The sequence below is a fragment of the Lonchura striata genome, chromosome 8, assembly GCF_050655825.1.
Source record: "Lonchura striata isolate lonStrDom1 chromosome 8, ASM5065582v1, whole genome shotgun sequence".
In the NCBI taxonomy this organism is placed as follows: domain Eukaryota; kingdom Metazoa; phylum Chordata; class Aves; order Passeriformes; family Estrildidae; genus Lonchura; species Lonchura striata.
This window is the reverse complement of record NC_140710.1, coordinates 17,353,537-17,376,445: the sequence shown is the minus strand read 5'-3', so window position 1 is coordinate 17,376,445 and position 22,909 is coordinate 17,353,537. Positions and strand designations below refer to the sequence as shown.

General features: G+C 37.5%; 1 protein-coding gene across 2 annotated transcripts in view; it reads left to right on the top strand.

Annotated features, from left to right (window-relative positions):
• The window catches only part of ABCA4 (ATP binding cassette subfamily A member 4), a 72,249-nt gene that overhangs the window by 8,888 nt on the left and 40,452 nt on the right, over positions 1-22,909 (top strand). For both annotated transcript variants that reach the window (XM_085586466.1, XM_085586467.1), the window contains 11 exons: positions 1,383-1,476; positions 2,005-2,146; positions 3,988-4,127; positions 6,847-6,974; positions 11,579-11,776; positions 14,284-14,373; positions 14,746-14,986; positions 16,401-16,540; positions 17,609-17,725; positions 18,668-18,865; positions 22,020-22,225. In XM_085586466.1, the coding sequence (XP_085442592.1) occupies positions 1,383-1,476; positions 2,005-2,146; positions 3,988-4,127; positions 6,847-6,974; positions 11,579-11,776; positions 14,284-14,373; positions 14,746-14,986; positions 16,401-16,540; positions 17,609-17,725; positions 18,668-18,865; positions 22,020-22,225 (1,694 nt within the window). The remainder of the gene's footprint in view (positions 1-1,382; positions 1,477-2,004; positions 2,147-3,987; positions 4,128-6,846; positions 6,975-11,578; positions 11,777-14,283; positions 14,374-14,745; positions 14,987-16,400; positions 16,541-17,608; positions 17,726-18,667; positions 18,866-22,019; positions 22,226-22,909) is intronic.

Below are 22,909 nucleotides of genomic sequence, written 5' to 3'. Positions count from 1 at the left end.
CTGGGAGGGGTATTCTGAGCTGTGCACAACAGCTGTCAGGTTTCCCTCTCTATTAATTGAGTCATTGGCCCTTTGCTGCTGCTAAGATCTTGTCTGCTTTTAAGAAGATCAGGCATGCATAACTTCCTAGGTGGTGTTGGATGGGGTTTTTGTTACTGTTCTGTTTTAGAAAGGAAACCCTTAATAGGAAAAATATTAAGTAGAAAATTGTTGCCTGGTGTAAAATTGTTGCCTTTTGATCTAAGAATATGTTGTTCTTAACTAAAGCTGTTAGACAAAATTATAATGGGAAAACAGGGCAGCTCCTGATTTTCCTTTTCTTAAAAGCCCTGTTCTTAATAATGCTGTGGAGTGCCTTTTGCCCAAAACAACATTCACGTGTAACCCATCTTTGACTCTGCTGCCACGTGCATTATTATTACGTATTTGGTTCCTGGCTGGGGAGGAGAGAACAAAGGTAAAGAAACAAGGAGGGCCTTCCTGTGCATGTGGCTACAACCCCGGTTCTGAAGATATTTTGTCCTGGCTGTTACAGGGAGGAGCAAAAAAGTGCCATGTTTCTGGACACAAAAATCCCATTGCTGTTCCTCAGAGCCCAAAGTCTGTGTTACAGGATCAAAGGATTCAAACCTCTGCCAAAACACACAGAGGCAGTAAAACAAACTAAAACACAGGAGTGGAGGAAACAGACTCAAAACCAGGCAGGATGTTGCTCTGTGGTAAAGCAGTGCCCTTGATTTTCTGACATGACATGGGAGCCGGTGGCTGTTTCTAAGTGTATTGAAAGGTCTGGGCAATAAAGTGGCCTTTGATGGGTCTTCTCTGTTATTGAATAAGGTGTTTGATCTTAATACATACATTTCTACAGGTATTAGGAAATTAATAACATTGAAATGAATGATGACAAAAAGAAGCAAAAGTAAAGGTCAAAGTTTGTAGAGATTATGCTGAAGTCTTTTACCTTTGGGTAAGCACAGTGTACTGACAGCCTGCTAATGAGCCCAGCAGTGTCAGAGTGTGGATTAAAATAATCCTTCTATCTCTTATATCTAATCCTTCTTGTAGAGTCATGCACTACAGCCTGCCTCTTTTTGCCTCAGACAGGATGTTTAAATATTTCTTTAGAAGAGGGGGAGCAGCCACTGAGCACTGAGCTAATGGTGATGCTTCATGGTATTCTGATGAAATCCTCTCTAATTGATTTCTCATTCTGATGAAATTTCCTTCTCAAATGGTGTAACAGGCAGTGGATAGCTATGGGTACGTGCTGCACTGGGCTTTTCTGCTGTAAGAGGAGATCTCATGACTTTAGCCACCTAGTGACTCTATGGTGGTCTATTTGTAAAAATTATTTTTAATTCACTTTTTTCCTTGTTTTCCAGCTTCGTTTTCTAGTCGAGCTTTTATGGCCTCTGTCATTGTTCCTTGCACTTGTCTGGTTGAGGAAAGCTAATCCACTGTATCGACAACATGAATGTAAGAATGTTTAAGATGTTATCATGATCTGACTTGTTACAGATAATGGCCAGGTGTTCTCAGACAGAGGTTTGGGACCTCTTTGTCCAGTGGTGAAAGAACAGTCTTCCATTTGAGTAGCTTAGTTATTTGTAGCCATGTAGTGTAAGACCTAGAAGTGAAGACATAGAAAAAAATGTCTAGTTTTCTTGTGAGATGCTTTCTGGTCAGACTTACCTGGGGTCTCAAGGTGCTATATAGTTTTTGATTTCCATAATTCTGTTACTGAGAAAGTACTACCTCACTACATATTTTAAAAGCCTTTCACATTACTCAGAATTAGTTTCTGTTGAAAATAGCTGTATTGCTTATATTGGTGACTTCTTTTTTCTCAGTTAAAGATAAACATATTTCCTAATTCCTATTCCTAAACCTGATTCCTATCACATTCCTTTTGTAGAGACCCAACTCATTGTGCTATTTATATTCACAAAGGCTGCATTAGAAAAAAACACCTAATAATTTCTGTTTTGTGTTTTGGTACTCTAGGTCACTTCCCAAACAAGGCAATGCCATCAGCAGGAACGCTGCCATGGTTACATGGCATCTTCTGTAACATGAACAATCCCTGTTTCCGCAGCCCAACCCATGGAGAGGGTCCAGGTGTAGTGTCCAACTACAAAAATTCCATGTAAGCAGAACTGTATGTGTGAGACTGGGTTGCAGCAATAGAGACCTGCTAGGGAACTGCTAATAGCTTGCTCTGGGCACCTGTTGGGCTATCATGGGCATGAATGATGCAGGGAGAAAGGCTGGAGTATCCTCACCCTGCTTAGAAAGGTCTCATTACACCAAGGAATATTTTAAAGAATTGTTCTGTGGTGTGAATGAAAAGGGAAGATAATAATATACCAGTGTGCAAAGAGTGGAAGACAAAAATTTTCAGTTCTAGCACTTTGGCTTCATGCTAACAGTTGCAACAAAGTTGAAACAGAGTTCACAATGCTAGGTTTAGGCCTTTTAGAGACTTCAGTGCAAGTCCCTAGGGAACACATGCTAACTTAATAAAATCTGTAAGAACCTGCTTACTGAATGTCTTGGGACAAACATTTTTTATAAGAAAGCATGGAATACCTAAGCCTTCTTTCCTCATCACTAGAGTTGTCCCTTCTAAATGAGAGTTCTGATGAAGTAGCAGCAAGAGCCTTCACTGCCATTTATGTAGCATCTGTTTTGGCTGTATACTTGTGAGACTTGAATCAGCACATAAACTTTGCTTATTTGCAAAATAGGAGGATGGGAGATTTCCAGACTATTACTGAAAAAGGGCGATGGGAGTGTTTATTGCTTTATTTGTTACAGCTGAGTCATGAAAGAAAGTATAGTAGACAAGGACCCTTAGAGTGAAAAAATCCCTGTCAGCCTAAATATAAAAAATGCTCCAAATCTCCCTGTTGCAAAGTCCACTTTGGAGCATCCAATGATTAAAATTCATGAGCTAATAATGTGAAGGCCATTGAAGCCCCTGTCATGGGAAAGTCTGTAACGTGGACCATTTTACTTTTTGTTCCTAGTGAACAGGATTTAAAATAGTCAGCTGAACATTTTTGGTGGGGTACAGTCAAACACACAGTGAAGCTAGAGGATTCTGTTTTCTGTACATTCTACCTTTTCTAGGTTGCTTGTTACAGAGCAAACTGTCACTTTGTCAGTCCCAGTAAATCCAGTGCACTACAGCAGAAGTAAATTGCATTCTCTGAAATAATTTGGTCCTTCTTGTTTGTTGTTTCCTGTAAGCTAAAATGAGTCATGTGGACTGAGATATACTATTGCATGCATGGAAAAACCTAATACTGTTGAAGAAGTGTAATAGCCTTACCTGATAGTAAGAACTTTTAATACTTGTTCATAAACAGAGAATATGGTTGCATCCTTGCTTGATCTGTATGTTCTAATCCAGAACCAGTAGTTGACTATCTGTCACAACCAATAGTTGTGACTATTTGTTATTTGTGTTTTCCTGCTCCTTCTAGAAGAAATATTCTGAAGGGACCTAACAAATTGATGTGTGAGGAGAAGGATGGTTTCGTTTGTGAATGATTCCCTGTCACTTGCTAGGCTGAGCATGTGCCCAAAGTACCCCATTCAACTGCTGGAGCTGGGCAGATTTGCACTACAACTGTGAGATACAAGTTGTCTGGGGAAGGTCCTGTGTCATAAAGACCAGCATGGCTAATGAAAAAATGTATGAATGCTGAATCATCTGCAACACAAGTAGCCCTCTTAAAACTTCTGTGGACTTTCAAATCTAACTGAACCACAGACTACCTGAAACTGAGGACAAAGCAACTTATTTTTTTTCCTCGTCCCTAATACAGTCAACTCCTCTCTTTTTCTCTATTCTCCTCTCTTCTTCTTTCTTCTCTTCGCTTCTCCTCGCTTCTCTGTTTGGTTTTGGAATTGTTTTGACTTGGAAAGTTATCAAGAGTCATCACTCTTAAATTACTGTTTCTTCATTATTTCTCCTTTCAGCCTTGCAAGGGTATATAAAGATGTTCAGGAGCTTTTACTGGAAACCCCTGAAATCCATGACCTTGGAAGAATCTGGGAAGAACTGATCATTATGACTCAGTTTATGGAAACAATGAGAACTAATCCTGAAAGAATTGCAGGTAATTGTTGTGTCTATATCCTTTAGACTATTTAGTTTTTCCTTCTGAGAGTTGGACAGTAGTTACTTTGGAGGCTGGCAACATTATAATATATTTCACATGTAGCTGTTGCTCTGCTTACTGTTAGGGTAAGCTAAAATCTGTTCAGTGACAAATACCTGTCATTTAAGGGGAAGGAGAGAGGCAGTCAGCATTGTTCTACAACCATCTTCCTTAATTAACAGTAGACAAAACTCGAAAAGTATAGCTATCTCACCACACATAGTAAAACATGGCTTAAGTGTCATTAACATGGCTTAAATGTCATTAATCATTATTAAAGTAAAAGCAGAAGCAGTGAGAAAGTGTCACTGGAAGATGCAGAGGAATGGAAAATTAGGAACATGTCTGAATATATGCCCAGAGCATAACCCAGAGAAGTGCTTAGAGGTACTTTGTCACAGTCTTAGCTAAAACAGGTTTGAAACAGTGAAGAAGGAAACTCTTCATGATGTGTTTAGAAAGAGAAAGTATTGAACACTTAAAAACGGAATTGCAAATTCATTGCATTAACTTTTATTTAAAGCAACTTGCCAAACTCAAAACACAGTCCTGGGGAAGATAGGGAATGGTATAATTGTAAATTTTTTTGACTTGAAGTATAGAATTCGAAAGGGTACTCCTAAAACTAAAGGTATAAAAATGGTCCAGCTTTGTAAATTGATCTGTCCCACTCTCAAATCCTTTGTCACGGGAATAGCATTCTTAATAAAATTAGTCACTCTCCATATATTTTTAACAGGATTTGTATAAACCATCTGATACACATGGTCCACTATCCTATCAGAGGTTTATAACTAGAAGTAAAAAAGGGATTATCTCCTTGTAAATAACAGTGAGACAACCAAATGACCCAGAATGTAAACAAGAACTGAGTATAATGTGAGCTGTTGTTTGTACCCAGCCATAGAAATCAAACATGACTATTTAGAGAGGAGGAAAAGCATGTCATGCCATGGGTTTGCTGTGTATTGCTAAGGGGCCACACCCCATGGTTTAGGAAGTTGCCTTTGCATCCCATATCGACTTTACTCATGAAATATAGAGTACATTCCCATGAATCCTGTGACATATAAAGTTAATGCTTCTTCAGAATCTGTGGAGATTTTGAATGTTCTTTACTTTAAAAAAAAATAGAAGTTTGGAATTTCCTATTATATAAAACAGTAAAAAAGTCAGTTTTGAAGCTTAAGTAATAAAATACAAATTACCCTCTTTCTTTATACAGAAAAACTTACTGAAAGATTAGCTATTTAAATTGTCTGTGTTTATAAATTACTACTGATGCTTTTAAGTAACAATCTTAATTGAATAGCTGCAAAGTTGAGCAAGGAAAAATTTGCAAATATCTGTTTGAGTTCTGATTGCCCTTCTGATTCCTGAAATCAGATCTGCCTCTTGAGTCCTCCTTCCTTGTTCCAGTCTCCCTTTGCACTGACACTTTTGATGAGATGTTTTCTTGTGGTGTGCTTTTTCCTCTGCACTGCCTGGATGCCAGGAAAGGCATCAGTAAGAATATGAGGGACAGACTCCTGCTATTGTTTTCAGTGTTTACTGCTTGAATAAATATGTGGAGAAACAATTGAAGAAGTTCTCAGGCCCTGTAGCCTCAGGTCAGAATATGCTTAGTGCAAATGGAATTGTGGAAGTTAGTTGGCAAACTCTGATAAGACTCAGCTCACAGAATGGAGTGCATGTTTATTAGAAATGTCTAAAGTTACATTCCCTATGTCAGTAGGATACACACTGCTCCTGTCGGTTTCAATTGCATGTTCAAAAGACTAGAAGAATTAGAGCTATTCAAGCATTCTTTACCAAAGTCTGTGCATGCTCTGTGAAGTATAATTTAATAAAGTTGATAATAAATATTTGATGAACATGAGCAACATTAAGTTTCCAAGCTTTTATCTTCCACCATGTTGAAGCAGAGTTCTCACTGATAAGATTTGTAACAGAGACAAGTTTTAAAATATTGGAACTGTTTGACTTTAGGAGCAGCAGTATTTTGAATGTTGTTACCGATAGTATCAGGGAAATTGGTGGCCTTTTACATATGTCTAATTTAACATCTTACATGTTTAACCAGGTCTCACTGGTTTGCCCAAAGAGTAGTTGTTAATCTACTTTAATATGAAGCATAAGCTACACTTTATTCTTCTTGAAAGAAATTGAGTTTTTTCTCATGGAATATTTTCAAGGGTCACTTTTGCAATGCTAGAGAATAAGGTTAACTAAAATTGATTTACAACAAGTGATAAATCAGTGTAAATGTAAAGGGTGGACTGAAGTTATTTACACAAGGCTCAGAAGAAGGGATATTAAGAACAGTAGCATACTTGAATCTGAACTTTTAAAATAAAGCATTACATCATAAAAAAATCAGACACTTTCAAATGCAGTCAGGGCTGCTTTCAATGTGTCCATTGCTGTAGCCCTAGTCTGAAACATCTTTGAGAGATCAGATTTGCAGATCCAGAACACTCAGCATTTTTTGATTATCATTTCCCAACAAAGGATTAAAATGATTTTGAATGGCAAAAATAATTTTAGCCCCAGATAGTCACGACTAGGTATAAGAGCCAAAGCACATTCTTTTTGCAGGTTTAAGCCAGGATATGAGCTATTCTTTAACTTCCTTTGTTTGGTATCTCACTGATCTGTGCATTCTTTTTTCATTCAGGAAGAGGAATACGAATTCTAGACATTTTGAAAGATGGGGAGACCCTCACTTCCTTCTTGCTAGAAAATGTTGGCCTCACAGATTTTGTTGTTTACCAGCTTATTAATGCTCAAGTGCGACCTGAACAGGTGGGTAGAGTTTAACAGCTACCGGGTGATTCTCTGTGAGGAACCAATCTGGCTGTATGTGCAAAGTAGCCTCAGGGAAGGCCTTGGGCTCAGAATAACTGATGCCTTACGGGTCATTTGTACAATTTCTCTGTTTTTTGTGACTCTAGAGGAAGAGATGTTTGGTTTGTCTTTAAAAAACATTTTGAGTATACATTAAATATTTTAACAAATTATGAAATAAACAGCTAAATCCTGTTGCTGCACCCAAATAATGAGCATTAAGAAACAGTACTGGCAAATACTGCATCCATCCCCATGACTGAAGACTTGACTAAAAAACACAATGAAGCTGTGCATCCTTTTGAGATAATAGTCCTGATGAGAGAAGAACTATTGGAGGTTCTTAGTTTATAATTTAAATACTCTGCCCTAGTGTCAGCATGGCAGCTTTTTGGTATTGTCTCACATGAATAGGTGGAAGTGGAGAAGCAGACCCACTTTCTAAGATTCTGATTGAATAACAGATCTGCCTAGAAAATTCAGACTGAAAAGTGCAGGTCAAATCCCTCATGAAGCAACTAAGCAGGGAACTATGTTTAACCAAGTCCAGGCTATCTCTGCTTCTGCATGGTGGCTGGGAGCTCTCTGAGAAATGCTATATTAATGAATGAATGAATGTTGCTGAACTGGAATTCTGGAACAATTTCTACACTGAGTTAGTGGGGGTGGAAGCAAGTGAATAACTGAGGCTGAAAGACACAATTCCTCTGTTTCACTGCCACATAAAATGCAGATTCTGAAACTGTGTGGGCAGAAAGAGAAAGGGCATTCCTGACCTTTCATGCAGTTCCTTTTGTGCATCATAGGTTCCAGATAGTGTGACCAGTAGCCAGATTGCTTATTTGCTGTATTCTTGATTGGTACCTGGGGAAGCCCTCCCCTCTTCTCACTTTATCATGAAGCAATACCACAAGATCCTACCAAAGCCAGTGTAAATTGATACACGCTATATATTTTCACACTTCTGTGTCAACTGAGATGTTGAAAATTTGCTTCCTTGCTGCTTGTGACAAGGATAATATATACAGATATCCTGCAGTTTCTCTTTTTCTATTCATCCCTAACCTCTTCTATGCCAGAGGTTTGCTGTGTCAAGAGAACTGAGTGTTGCTGTGTCATAGAACTGAGTGTTGCTGTGTCAGACTCTATTAGCTCCCCAGTAGCATTCATTCATCTACTGCTAAAAATTCTTCTTGCCAGTGTATGCAGGACTGAAGTTTTCAACACCATCACCAACAAAATGATTGAAATCTGCTGGAATGTGGTGTTTTCTGCTGTGTTTTCTGTGCCAGTGTAGAAAGAGATGTACTTCTCTTTCTGCTGGAAATTAAAGAAAATGAGCATTGGTTAGAGGAAGCTGGAGGAGATCTGGTTCAAATACCACTTTTGCTGCCCTCTATACAGTTTACTTGTTAGCAGTAATTACAGGTGATCTGGTGATCTGTAAATCACCAGAGCTGAGGAAGCTATGAGGAAAGTGTTGTGAATACTTCTTTCAGGTGAAAATGATGCAGAAAAAACAATCTCATAATTTTAAAGACACAACAAGAGAATTCTTTTCAATAGGAATTGAACACTGCATTTTCTGTGGGAGATAACTGGCTTCATTCCAGTAGCCCTTCTTGATAAGCAAGTTGCTTGGGCTGGATTTATGCATGGTTGAGGTGGAAGTTTCAGAGCCATGACTAGATCCTAGATCTATGGTTTTCTTAATCATCAACCATGATAGTTCATCTCCAGTTCTTCATGCTGCTCTGCCCTCTGCTTTTTTCTGTACACCCCTTCCCCCTGCTGATAGCAGGGAGCTGATCAACCTGAAAGCAACTTGTTTACAAAAGCCTGACTGTTGCCAACAGCTGGCTGGAGATCTAGGTCTGAGCCGCCTGGGAGTCAGGAAATGACACACAGAGCTGAAAGCTAAACCTGATCAAACAGCCAACTCGCTGAAAAAATAATTTGGACTTCATCTTGCCAGCATTGGCTAAACAGTGACACATTGATTTTAAAAAAAAGTATTGAAGTTTCCCACTGAGGACCTGCTTTTTTGAGTCATTCTAAGATAAAGATAAGAAACTGATGTTAAAACACAATAAGAAGTTCAGGAAAGATTGGCAGCAGCACAACCTATGGGAAAAATTGGAAGGGCGGAGGTTTGATCTTTTTTTAATCCCATCTGTTCATGAACATTATTGAAATGCAGTTGCAGTTTGTAAATAACAACTCTCTTTTTTCTATGTTTATCCTTTTTGGTGATGTTAATGTCGTTTCCTCATTTCACAAGTCAAATCAAGGTTCCCAGGCTGCCTCCCTGTGCAGCCCAGTTTCATTGCAGTTGACACTGCCTGATGAGGACCGTGCTAAATGAAGCGTGTATGGTTAAAAAATGCTGTTCTTACCACACACATCCCCAGGACATAAGTGACCGAGCAAATATGCAAATTATTTCAGTGACATAAAATAACTTAATTCCAATTCAAATGTCCCAACTTGAGGGAGGAACAGAGGTGTGTGATTTTTGAGATTTTTTGCAAGACAGACTATATTGGTCAGTTGAATTCCTTCTTTTGCATTCTGCCTTTCTCCACACTGTCAAACTTGTGTTAAGAATGCCTTCATATCAGTACAGCTATTGTAAATGCAGGCGAACCCAATGGGAAGAAATGACAATGTTTGACTCAGTTCAGAAGGCTGAATTATTTCTTTATTAACTATGCTAAAGTACATTAATATACTATATAAAAGGAGTATACTAAAACTACATACTACTTTCTCTGACTCTATCCCTAACTCTCTCGCAACTCGTGACCCTCTCTTGTGAGTCCAGACACAGGTGGGTTGGATTTGCCATCAGGCTCAAACAATCCTCACCAGAATCCAATCAAGCACTCAGTCCAAGTAAATAATTCTCCAAACACATTCCACATAGGAAAAACAAAGAGCAGAAATAGAAATTGTTTTCTCTTTCACTTCTGTCTGTGCACCTCTATGAAAAATCCTGAGAGTGAGAGAAATGTACTTGCCACATACAGCTGTAGTGAGGATAGTGCCTCTCAGATACTTCTAGAAATTCACATTCCTTTTTTGCATCATAATCCCAAAATACAATCTGTGTGTAATTCAGAGGCCTTTCTTTTTTTGTCAACTGCTGCTCCATAAACTGAAACTCAGGGCAGTCATGGCAGATAAAATACTATGTTATTCTAGACCTCTCTGCCTCTGCCTTTCATATTCTGGATGCTGACTTTCCAGAGCCACACTTGCACTTTGGTTGATAGCTTCTGACAGATGAAGCACTTAATCAATAATTCCTCAGTTTACTTTGAATCCACTCTCCAGAGCAACTAAATTATTTTTTTTCTCATTCCTTTGTGTTTTTAAATATTCTTGTCACAGGCACCACCAAACAAGTGATAGCTGCTAACTATAGGAGATTTGCACATATAAAATTTTGATAATGATGAATTTCCTAATTTGCTTAAGAAAATAAATATGCATCTATATCTGACCTGGTATAGGTGTGGTGTGTATTTTCAATACATATGTTTTAAAGACTGGAAAAGAAAATTATTTTCCTGGGTAGATTTTGACAATTTCTAATCAGAAATTTAACAATTTCTTATTAAATTCATTTAGTCTAATGGTATTGTGTCAGTGCATAGTTCTTGCTTGTCTGAAAGTCTGTGTTCATCTCAACCAGAGTATGCATTTACAGTCATCACAATGTTCTGAGCAGTGTTTTCCTTAAATTTGCAGATGGACAGAGGGTGGGAGCATTAGCTTATAAGCAATTTCCAGGGCTACTTTTTATTATATTTCCATGTATTCTGTATATTATAAAGTAAGTAAAATTTATTCATAGACTATAGAGAGCATTCCATAACCACAATGTAAATACCATGTACATCTACTCACTTCTATAGAGTTATTCTGCATTTACATTGGTTTAACTAGAAACTAATGTGTTCCCGTTAGTCAAAAACTGAAGATAAAAGATTTGGGCTTCTTCTGTTCCATATTTATGTTAGAAATGGTCATCAGTAAATGGGTGTGATCTAATGTAAAATGGCTTTGTAAATCGTGGCTATGTGCCTGTACAGAGTGACAGTGAATAATGGCCGTGGGAAGCATTGTAGTGGAATAGTCATAACTGAAACAGAATCCTGAGGGAAATCAAGCTTGAGAATGAGAGGTATTGGCCTTTTTTTTTTTTTTTTTTTTTTTAGAACAAGTGACAGCAAAAATATCACTAGCCTGAACATAAAAGGTAAAGTGATGTAGTACCATCATTTGGTCCTGGGAAAATAATTTCAACCAAGGTGCAGCTATGCCACAAGGATGAGTGGCATGGTGTGCTTTGTGTGCTTTGAATGCAAGGTGATCTAGTATAATATCAAGTGAGGGTGATTCAAGGTTTGATGCTTCAGCTGACCACATCTCTCTGCCATTCATTAAAATATTAGCAGGGGCTGATGTCAAACTGTCCACTTTGGGTAAATTTTTAACTTCTCCTGGGCAGTATGCACGTTTCATAATAGTAAATAAAACATTGGTTTTCTTTGCAGTTTGCCTATGGTGTCCCTAGCTTGACTCTAAAGGACATTGCTTGCAGTGAGGTGCTCCTGGACCGCTTTATTATCTTCAGCAGCCGAAGAGGTCTCCCTTCTGTACACAAGGCCATGTGTGCCCTGTCCCAGGACAGTCTACAAAGAGTAGAAGATGCCTTATATGCAAATGTTGATTTCTTTAAGCTATTTCAAATGGTAAGTATTAACACAATTAACCCTGCCTTAATGGTGTCTTTTTTTGTTTGTTTGTTTTGTTTATATTTCATTGCCCTTCAAGATTGTTTTTTGTTATAAAAAATTTTTGTCATCACCATCTGTCCAAGTGGTCTTAGTTTATTTATCCCTATAAATGTAAAGTTATGGATGTGTTATTGTTAACCTACCACCAGCAGGACACCAGATAGTTCTGAGTATGTTTTGGGATGAAACAGATGAAATTCACAGTACAGCAGAAATTCAGTACAGCAGAAGTAAGAGATTCAAATGCAGTTTTTAAATCAAAGTTTGTATTGAAATATTATTTGGTCTTTCCAGTCTGTATAGCAAAACAGTGTGAATCATGAGGATTCTGAAAATACTGAATGCAGCCCATTCTCTCTTTGCTCCATCCATCATGACAGAATTTTATGCTGCAGTCAAAGTCATGATGCTGTGTGAGCTGTTTTTAAAAAACCCAAACCAATCAAACTAGGAAGTTGTGCTGGCTTTCATCACTCTTTCTATAGAAGCTTTTCCTTACCTCTATTCATTTTCTTTGCCCTTCTTTGTGTTTCTGTTTCAACTGTGACCTTGCTATAAATTAACCACTTCTGCAGCCTTGGTTTAGTATGGAGATATTATGCCACTCTATATATATGTATAAACATAGATTAATATCATTACTTTAAAATATATAATAAAATACAAATTATATTAAATGGCATATTTTTCTAGTATTTCATTTGTATTCTGCACACTGAGGTGATACTTTCAAAGAACTATTAATAAAGGCTCCAGGATTTCTTTCCTCATGATAGCAAACTTAAATGTCTATCACTGTGTATATATCTTTCATGTTTGTTTTCCCTATGATCATGCTTTGCATTTTTCAACACTGAATTTAATTTGCTGTTTTTCACCTTGTAATATAATGTCATGAAACCATCACATTGTCAGCTTGCTTTATAGGAGCAGCCAGGATATATGAAAAGCTCCTCAAGTTGCATAGAAAGTATTGATCGGACTCTTCTGCCACAACAGTGTAGCACTGTGATTAATTAATGGATTAATGGATTTTGTCCAGCTCTGAGTTTCCAAAAACAGGAGCTGCAACTGACACACCAGCAAAACACTGTTTGATTATTGTAGCATTAATAGTCAGTCATTGTGCCCATGTGATTTTACCAACCCTGATAAGGATTTGCAGTCAGCTTCTGAGAGATGCTGGTTTCCATTCCTAAAAATATGTCTTATGTTTTCTTGTATCCCATGCTTGCTGGAAGTAGCAGAGAATTAATACTACGGTATTTCTAAAATAGATTTTCAGTATTTGAGAACTTCATGTGAATATTCACAATGTACTGCCCAGGTGTTTTTACAGATTTATAATTCCTGTTCCTCAGAATTTCAAAAATACTAGGTTAAGGCAGGTGCTCCAAGAATCCTGTATAATTTTTGCACAGACTGGTTCCCCTTAAGGGACAAGGAAAAGTGTATTTTGAAGCCCTGCATGTATTCTTCCTGCCTGAATGTCAAGTGACAGATCAGAACACGCTGACATGAGCTTTCCATAAAAACCCTTGCCTTTGTGGCTCCCTGCCAGGTACCTACACAGTGCAGTTGTCTTCTGCTTTCTTAACCACCTACTTACTGACTGAAGGGAATGGCAGGCAATCAGCAGGGTGTGTAGGCGTTTTTGGGGAAGGCTTTTTAGGGGCTTGTCTCATAAATATCATAGTCTAGCTACCTACAAGTCCAGCTTTGTATTTTGTTGTAATAGCAGAAGAAATGCCTGAGAAAACCTCAAGAGTGCCAGCTCCAAGTGCATATGTGATTCTTTAGACAGCTGACAGAGAAAGATGCAGTGATGCAAACCAAGTGGTATGTGACAGCACACCATGGTGTCACCTGTTTCTTTCAAGCCATTGATAAATTAAATGTTAACTTCTACTGAAAAGGCAGTTTGGTCAGTCTGCAGGAAGCCTGGGAAAGTAATGGTTTCTCTCAGTTTTGACAAACAGTGAGGACCAGACTGTCCAAAATCAGGAAGTCTCTGAAGTATAAAGTTCTACAAATTATTTACCTCCATGGCAAATAGGGGCTTCTGTATCAAACCTTAGCTAAATTTGGAAGTTACCAAGAGTGTGTATATCTCACTGGAAGAATAGCCTCTGTGAGAAGCAGCTTCTCAAATGTCCCAGTTCCTGCATACCTCCTCCATTTTTGCACCTTTTGTCATGGTGGGATTAGATGAACAGAACAAATCCCAAGATATATTTTCAGTGGCCTGTGTTTGTTTCAGCCTTGTATTAGAAAGAATATTTACACAGACTACTTGTGTCTGCACATGGGTACTGGATTTGTAGCATTATAAAACAGCCTTATAAGATACTGTTCCAAATAACTCAAAGAATGTGAGCTACAGAGATGCCATTTGGGTTTTCTTTTTGTTGTTGTAACTGTTGTCATGTAGAAGCTCATCTCTATTTTTTATGTATTCACAGCTTCCCACAGTGTTGGACAGAAACTCACCAGGTGCTGACCTGAAGGCCTGGGGGAGGGTGCTGTCTAATGTCTCCCAAGCAGTGCAAAAGGTAAGTGGTCTAATAATAGATTACATCACTTTTCTGCATAGCTCATAATCCTTGTTTTCCTTTGTTGTTTTTATGTTCCAGTTACCTGCTTTACCAGAAAGAAAATAGACTTGGGGAAGAGCCAATTTCCTACTTCTTCCTCATTACAAAAGAAATGTAGATGTAAGCATTGGCAATTCTGAAGTGTATTCTTTTCTTCAGAAAATATATGAAAGAACAAGAACTGAAAATGCTGCCTGTGTCCAGGGCAGAGGAGATGAAAGGATGAGGTTCTGACTGCATTCACACTTTACCACCTGGGCACAATTGCGACCTCACCAGATACTTACTTGCTTTGAGGGCTGCAATTAACTAAGTCTTGTTTTACTGCAGCTGGCCAGGAAGCCAAGTGTTCAGGACCTTTTAAGGGTTCTGCAACCACTTGTAGAAGATGGAAGGCCAGAATCCTTAGGCCACTTGGTGAGTTCGCTGTCAGATCTTTTCTGTGGCTACCCAGAAGGAGGTGGATCCAGAGTGCTTTCCTTCAACTGGTATGAAGATAACAACTACAAAGCTTTCCTGGGGATTGACTCAACAAGGAAGAAATCTGGTTATCTTTATGATAATACAACCAGTAAGTTTTCCCCCAAACCATTAAGAAACTCTCAAAAGGTGCACCTTACATTCAAATACTAGCATAGAATGTTGCTTTTATGAATAACATTTTAAAGCAGTTGATTCAGGAAATTAGAGCCAGGTGAAATTATTTTACTCCATACGTACTTCATAGCTGGAAGCAGGGAAGCCCAGGACTTGACAACTGACAGAAATACACATTTGATTTTAATATGGAGGCATAATCATAGGTATGATGAGAATTAAGACTGTTCCTCTGTTTTATCTTCTATTATATGCTACTGATATCAGGAAGAGCAAGATGACCCTGAAGAAGATTCAGGAGAAGACAGTATAGCATCTGGAATTACTTTTCTCCAAAGTATTTTTCTAAACTTTATCTTTTCTCCTAACTTGTTTGATGGCCTGGGGCACAGGAATTTAACAATCTCTCCTTTCCGATAACAGTCAATTTGATACATGGTGGCTGTTATCTTCCTACATAAAAGTACATCTACATTGTAGCAGTAGTGTTCTACAGTATGATTACATTCTATATAGAAAATATTTCAATTTATCAATTTTTGTTGCTTTTATTTCCTCACTATTTATTTCCTCCTGTTGTAATAGGACATAATGCAAAGAAGAACCAATTTTTAACCATTTGTTATTTTGTCTTTTTATTATGTCCCCTTCTGTTTGCTCGTTAGTTTTTCTCTACACTGAGCTCACCAGCAGTATTTTCTGTACTAGCCCTCATGTTATAGCTGGTAGATCTGTGTCCCTTCTGCTATGATAGATAAGATTGCATGGTTACGAACTATAGATGGGCAGTTTGCTTACAGAGACCTTTCATGTTTGTGTTAATACTTGGCTCTACTTATGAGTGAGACTTCCAAAGAGGCACAGTACTCCATCTTTTCAGCCAGGAAACAAATTAATTAAATGCTGTCCAAGTAAACTAATTACTTCATAGTGCAGGGGAAAGATAAAAATATTTACATTAAAATGTTTAAATTATTGTAGGATTCATTCTGAACTGTTCTGGAGTTCAACATTTAAGCCCACAGGATCAGCTTTTTATTAGTATCAGCTACAATACAAAGGAGCTAAATCATTAGGAGTAAAGCAAATAAAGTTCAAACTGCTCAATGAGTTCTGAGCTGTCTCGTTTCCTTCCATTTGCAATACCATGTAAATAGCAGCAAACTGCAAATGTTTATTTATGTTTGCTTTTCCAATTTCCATAGCATATTTTACAACTTCAATATCAACTTAATAGTCTTTCTATCCATTCAGTCATTGTACTTCTGCATTGCAGAGTGTGCTTTAACTCATTCATATTCAAACTGCACTAAAAAGCCCTGCAGGATGTTATGTGTGATAGGATTTTATTAGGGTTACATAAAGACTGTCTTTCTTTCTGTCTTTAGCACCCTTTTGTAATGCACTGATCCAGAACTTGGAATCAAACCCTTTAACAAAAATAGCCTGGAGTGCTGTGAAGCCCCTGCTAATGGGAAAAATTCTCTTTGCTCCTGACTCACCTTCTGTACGGGAAATTGTAAAAAATGTAAGTTCTGAAATATAAAAGTTGTATCCCAAGAAACATCTTTTAAAAAACAGTCATCAGTAACAGACAGCCTAATCAGATTTTCTTCTCGAAACACCATTTGCTCTGATGGTCCTCAGAGGAAGGACAGGGACGCTGTTTAAAAAACAGGAGTCATGTCTTCACTGATTCATTGCAATTTAGTCCATGCTGCATGGTTTTTCCAGCTCATCCAAGGAGCTTTTTCTTGGCATGATTCCACATTTACACTAGTAAGCATAGTAATATTTATTTTACAGAAGTAGGAACATGAGCAGCTCTGTGCCAGCAAATATTTAAATGGAGCAACTGTGAAGCTTAGATAAGCTTATTGAGAACTAACACTGAGATATTGCAAACCAATAGCAACATCATGGTTTATTATTTTGTCTTTTGAATGCATAAAGAATTTTCACTTCATTAAAATAGGATGGAGGCTAGACTCTTCAGCAAAATGCTTGATGTTGGGTGAAATTAATCTGAGCAGTTAAATCAAGGTTGCATATGACCCAGATTTTGGCCCACTCATAACCAGAAATTCACTACTCTAGAGATCTGTATAAGGCATAGAGCTGCTGCTCAGATTTCACACATAAAAACTTCAGATTTACAGCAGTTTAGCATTTCAGGTCTTAATATCATAGCTATTATTATATCTGTCTTTTCCAGCTGTCTTCCATTCATTCATCTACTCACACCATTGTTTTTAGTTCTTAATGGAGAGAGATAGTCAAGGGGAAAAGTTCTAAATAATTCTATGAAAAATCTAAGTATTTAAAGGAATTGAAATGAACTAGGCTTAATGTGCAATTGTTTTTTCCATTACATATACCACAGAATGTTATCCTAAGTGACAGCTCTGGCTGGATTTTACAGATTCTTTTTCTGATGATTATTAAAATTTCTGCTATTTGAACAAGTTGGATAAGTTTTGAAGGTAAAACTTGCAGCTGTCTAAGAGGTTCCCCTGTCACCAAATCCTGGATGGATCATAAATTCTGTCTATCTCCTTAGATTTCTAACATTCTTTTCTGCTGTTTTTTTCATTAGGCAAACTCCACTTTTGAGGAACTTGAACGCCTCCAACTGTTGACCAAAGCTTGGGAAGAAGTAGGACCTCAGCTGTGGTACTTCTTTCAAAACAGTCTGCAAATGAATATGATCCGTGTATGTTATAACTTATCTAAGATCCTCAGTAAGAACAGTCTTTCGCCATTTTTTATTTTTATTAATGGAGAAGACAATTAATTTGAAAAGTTTGGCCAGAAGTGTACAGCCTTTGCAGCAAAGGAAGCTGTGGTCTTTAAGGCTGTTGGCTGCTGGGCTTGGTTTGAAGGCAGGTCACAGATGCATTACAGCATCCCTGCGGCAAAACTTCAGATTCAGGCAGTCAAGAATCTGGCTAATGATTTCTTAATAAGGCAGCAATTGCTTCTTCCCTGCCTCCCCAACATGTCTTTCAAGAACAGACATATTGATTTTCTTGAATTCTGTATGGGCAAGGAATACAGTAAGACCATACTTTTTCTGGCCAGACAGAAATTTATTTTGGGAAATTGCTTACTTCTGCATCAATTAGATTTTAATTTGATCCACCGCAATTAATATCTGTAGTTAAAGTTTATAAAGCAGTTCATACTAGGAAAAAACATTTGATTTCCTATATTTTTCTATATTGTATTAGACATTTATAACATTTCTCCTCTTGCTTATAAGGAAAGAATGCAATAAATAGTCAAGTAAAAGTTTCTTTTCATCCATTCTTCAGATCACACATCCAGTTGCAATTACTATCTGTAGTTAAAGTTTATAAAGCAGTTCATACTAGGAAAAAACATTTGGTTTCCTCATTTTTCTATATTGTATTAGACATTTATAACATTTCTCCTCTTGCTTATAAGGAAAGAATGCAATAAATAGTCAAGTAAAAGTTTCTTTTCATCCATTCTTCAGATCACACATCCAGTTATGCAAATGTAAAATTGATTCTTTAGCATACCATTTTGTCCTTGTTCATGTGTTGAAAGAGTTATGGAAATGGAAACTTTTCTAGCTAAACAGGGCATGGAAAGGTAATTATTGTGGCAAAGCTGTCATATTTTTATTCAGGACTCTTTGAAGCACCCTACAGTGAGGGACTTCCTGAACAGCCAGATGGGTGCAGAAGGCTTCACCGCAGAACATATAATCAACTTTCTGCACAATGGATCTTCAAGGAGCCGGGAGAAGGGAATGGTGGACTTTGACTGGCGGAATATCTTCAGCGCTGTAGACCAAGTTCTGCGTTTGCTCAGTCAGTATTTAGAGGTAAATTTAGCCCTGCCCCTACAGGGAATAATTGTAGAGGATATCTTAAAACCAGTTATGCAGTACTGGGGTCTGTGGTAACAGTCAAGAAAGTTAAAATCATAAAATCTTTGTTTGTTTCAAGTTGAATCTCATTATTAAAACTATGTGTTTAGAATAATACAGTGGCACAAGTACATGAATATTTATTATTTTTAAAAGTTCCATTTGATGATCTTCAAATGCTTTACTCAAAATGTTAGTTGAATGTCTGAATTTTAATGCTGAGAAGTAGAAAGTGAATGCAAAACTGCAAAGATTTGTTTTTTTGTAGTTATTTATAACCAACAGGCCACTAATTTCAGCATGGTCAGGAGCAGAGGAGCTAACAGTTCTTTGGTAAGTCCCCTTGTAGGTTTTTAAGCACCTGATCAAAATTCCATTGAAACCAGTGAGGGAATTTCCACTTGTTCTGTGGTGACTTCTGACAAGATGTCTGCTTCTTTCCTGCAATCTGTACCTCTCTTCTCTAGCAAGTTGTTTTCAGCGGTACCTTCTGATGATTTTTGAGAGAAAATTGATACCAGTTATAGGCAGCTGGATTAAGCCTAACTCCTAATTTCAGTCCAGTTCAGTCTAAAAGACCATTTGTCCCCTACGAGAAGGCAAGAACTGAAGGTTTATCTGCCTTCCTACAGCTAGTACAAGAAGGAACAATAAAGGCTTTACACAAAGCTCTGTTGATTCATTTATTGAACTTTTCGTATCACGTTAGCAGAATTATTTCTTGTCAAACTGAGTGAAATATATTGTGTGCAGCAGGTCAGTCCTGGAATATCAATAATATCAGAACAGTTACTGTACCTGGTAATAGATCTTTGTGTCCTAATGTTCTTTGTAATGAGCTTATTCCTTTAAGTCTGCTGTTTACATGGAGTTGTAAGCACTTGAGAATGTTATCCCACTGTGCCAGACACAATGGCAACAAATAGCTCCCTTTGGGGAATAGCCTGCTCCTTACCACCATAGTATACAATAAGGACAGGTGTGTTGCCAGCACCTGTCTTTGGTAACTCCAGATCTCTGCTGCAAACTGTGATACAGCTGAGAATCCCACAAGTTATGCAGTGGCTGCTTCTCCTCACCACCCCAAAAATTTCCTGTTCGTCTGTTTAATTACCTTAGGCCACAGAACCTCTGAACTGTTGGTGAGAGCTACACAGTCACTTCTTTGTTTATTATTCTCTGGTTTTATCTTCCAAACCTGTTCTTATTATTTTGACTTTGCTTTTGGTTTTCCCATTTTTATTGGACCATTTAAAATTGTTAAATAATTACTGGGAGTAGATTTGAAATAGATTTCCCCAAGTAGTTGATAAATTAATTTTTATATAGTGAGATTTATGAAGACAAAAACTGAGTTCAATTCACTGGGGGAAAACAAGAGCCTAGATAGAGCATACAGCCTTTTTTTGAATGCAGTTCAGTTACGAGAAATAAATTCTAGCTTTGGCTCATAGATTACTATATAAAATATCTTTTCACTTTCAAACTGTGTGAATTATTGCAACATTCCTGTCTTGTGCTATGTTCTTATACAAGCTTTGATTTCACTCTACTTGTGCAGAAGATCTATAAGCATTTGTGTTTTGTGTTTTGAACACATGCAGCTTCCTTTACTGGACCCCTGGAAATGAGCCTATGGTGCTCTTCAGCCCACTTCAGGCACTGTATGTTCTGCAGTGAAAATCTAGACAAGTTCAATTGCTGTCAGTACTTTGCCAGCATCATTCTCATAGATTCCCCTGGAGAACTGAGTTCTTCTGCAGCTGAAACACATATCTTGAAAATAATTCCTCCTGATAAAGAAACAGCAAATAATCCTCCAGACCCTGCAAAGGCACAGTTCCACAGGAGGAGTTCGTTATGCACACACTGCCACTTTTGCAAGAGCTAAACTGAATTCCTAAACTCAGTTAACACCATGTGGGATAAATGTACTCCACAAAAATTAAAGCAACATGAGCCCTCAGTCTTATTTTATTTCTCTTCTACCATGCAAAGTTTTCTGCCTTATGTTGCTTTCTGATATGAAATTCTACATATTTTCATTTTCTAAAGCAAAAGGGAAAATGAACATCTACAAACACCAGGAAGAGTAAAGCCACAAAATAGTGTTACCAATTTAAGCACTGTTCTGTTGTGATTTTAAAAAGATATTTTCATATAGATCCTATTAAGTTGTGATAGTACAAGTTTTAAGGGAAACATAGCATAATTTCTCGCAGGGAAAGGTTAAGTAAAGGAGTCTTTAAGATTAAATAACAAGTACCAGTATGACCCCTTTGATGTGGACTAAGTTTTAGTTATTGGCTTGCAAGAAATAATTGAGGAGATAAGATCAAACAAGTTAGTCTCTTGGAATTTTATGAGGCAAAGGAATTCAATAAGTATCTTTTCAGTCAGTCAGGGGTTACTGCTACTCTCTGTTAATATTTTGCCAATTCTGAAGGGCAGAAGCTAAATATATAAACATAAATATGTAATTTTACAGACAATGAATGCTTGAGTATATAGCATTCACAATCTTTGTTTTACAATGCCTGCTAAGTAGGACCTAAATGGAGAAACATAAATAACTTAGATTTTTATGAATTTTTGTCTTGTTATATGCATTAATAAGAATACAGTTTGGAGTAATTACAGATACTATGAAACAAGACTTTTTTTATTGAGATAGCCACTAAAAAGGGCATGTTAACTTAAGTCAGCAGGTACACAATATGACCAGTTAGATAAATCAATCACTTGTCTGGTGTTACATAGGAATAAATGTTTAAATACCTAAGACACATTAAAATCTAAATATATGCTCTGACTTTTTCTACTGCTTCACTTGACAAAGCGCTTTTCATTTGAAGTCCACAGCCAATGTTCTTTTCTTTTCTTGACAGATCAGTCATCCTTTAACTGTCTAGTATTCACTCAGGCACTTCCTGGGCTGAAAAAGGGAGGAGAGAGTCAGCTTTTAATAGTTTCATCATAAAGCTGAAAATAACAACAGTTTCAGTTGAACCTACTTTCCTTTTCTGTTTTCAACTACTGATGTTTTCTTTAATGTATACCTCTTACTATTTTATTCCCATGCAATTTTTCTCTTTGTAATTATTTGTAGTGTTTGACCTTGGATAAATTTGAAGCTTATCTTGATGAAACTCAGCTGACTCGTCAAGCCCTTTATCTGCTGGAGGAAAACAAATTATGGGCTGCTGTGTTTTTTTCAGACTTAGAACCTACAGCCAGCAATCTCCCACCACATGTAACATACAAGATCCGAATGGACATAGACGCAGTGGAGAAAACAAACAAAATCAAAGATAGGTATTTACCTGATAGCTATTTCTCAGTTCTTGCCTGCCATAACATAAATATGAGAGACATAAGGCTGTTAGAACCTGTGTTGGACACATATGTAAAATCCAGCTATATTTTGTAGTAGTTACTGTGCAGTGCAGTACAGAATCCATCTCCAGTTACCAGGTTCAAATATGAATGGTATCAGTCTTGTGACAAGCCCAGCTGTGGGTAGGTGCAGGAATACAAGGCAAAGGGATGACTCTGCTTAGAATCTGTTAAGTAACTGCTTCAGTTTATAGATGGTCCCACCATTGGGAAAGACAGACAAGAAAGTCCTGCATGGATTGTGACACAGCTCAGCTGGACAGCAGAACTGCTCTGCTGTTCTTCCTCAAGTCCTCACCAAATAGACTCACTTAAAGGGATATAATTTCTCAGGATTGTCTTCAGAAGAATATAATGGTATCTGGTAGTTGCAATCCAATTGTTCCAATTTAATCTCCAAGGATACCATATTCCAAATACAGTTTTTCCTACTCTAGAACAGTTATTTTGCCATGGGACTAATTTACGTACATTTTAGGCCAAAATTGCTATTCAAAGTCAGTGCAGAGAAAATCAAAGGAAAAAAAGAGCCTTCCACTTTCTTGAGCAATATGTTCTGCTAGACCAAAGTCTAGAAAATACAACTCCAGGCAGTGTCCCTAC